Source organism: Acanthisitta chloris, unplaced genomic scaffold (genome assembly GCF_000695815.1).
Source record: "Acanthisitta chloris isolate BGI_N310 unplaced genomic scaffold, ASM69581v1 scaffold21212, whole genome shotgun sequence".
In the NCBI taxonomy this organism is placed as follows: domain Eukaryota; kingdom Metazoa; phylum Chordata; class Aves; order Passeriformes; family Acanthisittidae; genus Acanthisitta; species Acanthisitta chloris.
Window position 1 is genome coordinate 1,500 of NW_008661285.1, and position 3,482 is coordinate 4,981.

At 38.0% G+C, this 3,482-nt stretch overlaps 1 protein-coding gene across 1 annotated transcript in view; it reads left to right on the forward strand.

Moving 5' to 3' along the window:
• Window positions 1-726: 726 nt before the first annotated feature.
• Window positions 727-3,482, forward strand: part of ATP10A (ATPase, class V, type 10A) — a gene marked incomplete at both ends in the record, with an annotated part of 39,812 nt that continues 37,056 nt past the window's right edge. The window contains one exon of the mRNA XM_009070178.1: window positions 727-812. Within this exon, the coding sequence (XP_009068426.1) occupies window positions 727-812 (86 nt within the window). The remainder of the gene's footprint in view (window positions 813-3,482) is intronic.

Below are 3,482 nucleotides of genomic sequence, written 5' to 3' on the forward strand. Positions count from 1 at the left end.
ACTGCATAGTCTGTGTGCTTTGGCAAAGAAGGGAGAACCTTGAATTTTATTTAACAAAATAAAGTAATTATGCTGTGATATTATGTTTTTCTTCAAACAGAACAAGGTGCTAACTGCAAGTAAACTTACACAGTCAGCAAAAATATCAGAGTAATGAGTTAGACAATCAAGAAGGTTTTTAAGTGATAATTACAAAAAAGTTATTCTGCTATATGTGTGTAATTTACTGTAGTCAATTTATTTCGGTTGGCATAAAGCAATTAAGGAGCCTTGCTAATATTTCAAAAGCTCATATTAGCTTTTTCATAGTTGGCATTATATTGACTTATGTTGCCCTAGATTTTCAGTAACTTCACTGAACATGAAGTATAATGATACTATTGAATATTTTGAGCTTTTCTGGATAAATTTCATTTTTCCACTCCAGACCAAATTCATTTGACCACTGGGCTTGGCATCTTTTTTATCTAATGCTTTTAGAAACTCACATCTTCCACTTGCAGAATAAAAGTCATCCTTGTAAGGAAGATTTTGGAAGGTACCTAAGGAATTTTGTTTCCCAAGTCCCTTTGATTTTCTGTGCCAGTGGTCAGCATCTTTCCTTTGATTGTCTTTGAAAAAAAAAAACCCTGGACTTTAATATATTATGAAAGCTAGAAATGAAAGCAATTTAGGCTATCTTTTGCAAGCCTTTGCTCTAAGTAATTAATGCTTTTATTATTCCAGGACTCAGAATTTGACCCCTTGAAGTTCACCAGTGTCATTGAATGTGAGAAGCCAAACAACGACTTAAGTAGGTTTCGAGGTTGCATGTGAGTATTTCATATAATATCCTTCAGTATATACTTCTTTTCTCTCATATGGAATAAAATAAATGCTGATTTGGTTGGGGTTGTCTTCTGTAAGTTGCATCATCGTCATCACATCTATCCAGGGCTGCATGTTTCAGGCTCTTTTAGCGTATCCTCACTTCAGGGTGAGAAGGAAGCCTCATGTTTCCATTCCTTAGGATGGATGGAGTTGTTCCCTTCCCTCAGTTGACACTCCAGAAATCAATGCATGAAGCACTGCAGTTACAGACACTCTTCTCCCTTCCCTCCATGGATCAAAAAAGCCATCCAGAAATGGGTGAAAATAGAAAACTGGTCCAAGAGAGGCAACAAACAAACAATCTGTCATACTCTGTTTTTATGGAGATCGGTCTGTTGGGTGTTTCTTTTAATATATGTGTCATTGAGGAAAATCAAAAGGCAAAACTGCTATTTCTCCAGCTATGGCACTACTCCTCTCTTCTCCTTCAGGCAAACAATTGGCTCACACAATGGGTGGGCTCATACATTACCACATCACCTACGCTCACTTGACTTAATTCTAAACAAACAGGACTGCATGGACAGGGTGCTCATCTCTGCTCAGTCAGGGATGCTCAGAAACAAATGTTTTAGGATGTGCACAACACTTTGCTTCTAACACAGCCAGGACTGGCTTAGGAGATGCACTTTTGCATGATTTATTTTTCTAGTCTGTTACCACGTGGGCAGTGAGAGCCCAGGATATATAATTTCTGCCTAAATTCAGTGAAGAGAGTTAAGCAGACACTGATTGTGTTTTGAATACAATGATTGACCACCCATATTGATTAGGAGAGCTAAGCAGTATTAAATTGCATAAATGTCATGAGGTAAATTGCTGGAGCTTTGGGAGGTTTTTTTTTATAGTGATGCCATTTACCACCTCAGTTACTACTCTCAGATGTCACAGATTGTGTAGGATGTACTGTCAACTGGTGTAAATCAGGACAGTTTCTTTGAAACTACATCAAGTTGTAGTGTGGGAAAATGTGTTCCTTTATTTAGCAGCACAAAGCCCTACAGTTGGTGTAAAGATAAAAGTTTGGTATTAGACATTACCACACGAGGGTGTGTAGCTGTCTCCATTAATAGCTTGCTCTACTGCAAAATGCCATTTCCAGATAAGGAAATGGAAAGCTTGGCAGCTTTCCTAGCACACTCTACGTGTGAATCTTCGTCCCCAAAATCCTGAGCAGAGGTTGAATACTGTAAAAAAATGCATAAATTTGTCTATCATTGTATATTTACTTCTGTACTCCCAAGGCCTGTGGTATATAAGTTACAGAACCATTTGAATTACGTAGCAGAAAACATAGGAGTGTCTTTTGGATGATTATTGTTCAATATTTAATCTTCTTTATATTTTAATGTTGCACAAATTATGTGACACAGCAAAAAAAAAGTAAGACACAAGTTTTGAATCTATCAGAAAGCATCAGGTGATTTCCAGGGCTCATCAGTTATGCTGCAAGAGTTTTACTCCTAAAGGACCATGAGGAGTTTGAAGTAAAGAGCTAGGACCAACCCCTCAACACATACATTGCCAGTCTCCTAATTTATCACAGGCAAAGGCTTTTTCACCTGTGTTTTTAGATTTCCTTCATTAGTATAATGAAATTATGGGTCTATTTCAAATCCTACATTAGCAAGATGAAGAGTAGTTAGCAGTTCTGCACTGAAACATGTCATTGATGTGTCAAACTCAGATCTTAACTCTTGTTCAAAATCTTACCAGTAGTTGCTCCTTGAAAGAATGGTTCAGTTTACTTCCAGGCAATAATAGCTCAACTGAAAAGAAATAAGGCTGAGATATTTAAATAGGAATGCTATGAAATAATAGACTTTCAAGAGATCTGTATATAAAAGCTGTGCTGAGACATTACTGCCAAAGACTGCTTGAAGTTTTGACCACTGACTAGGTTTCCAGTTTTGAGGATGACATTTTTTTTTCTGTTTGAAATATGAAGTGCTCTTTGGTTCTAACGTCTGTGCTGACAAACCTTTCAGGAAATAGGAATATCTGTGTGTGTGTGTGTGCTGCAAACATGTAACTTTCAGGGAAATATCTGTGTGTGTGTGTGCTGCAAACATGTAAAATATTCTGTTCCCCACAGTTTTTCTGAAACATTCTCACAGGGAACCAATGTAGCACAGGCAGGGCAGGATAAAAGGAGACGTGATATTTAATAAGTTCTTTTAAATACTGCAAAATGCATTGAGATGGGCCTGGCCCTATCCTGTGTCTTCAAAAGTGTAGTATAAATATCTGTGTGTGTGTGTGCTGCAAACATGTAAAATATTCTGTTCCCCACAGTTTTTCTGAAACATTCTCACAGGGAACCAATGTAGCACAGGCAGGGCAGGATAAAAGGAGACGTGATATTTAATAAGTTCTTTTAAATACTGCAAAATGCATTGAGATGGGCCTGGCCCTATCCTGTGTCTTCAAAAGTGTAGTATGCACATTACTTCAGTAATTCACATTAGATGGTAGGAAAACATTTTGCCCTGTTAGGGTGTTCAGGCACTGGAATATTGCCCAGGGAGGTGGTGCAGTCACCATCCCTGGAGGTGTTTCAGAGGTGTTTGGATCTGACACTGGAGGATCTGGTTTAGGGTTTAGGGGTTCAG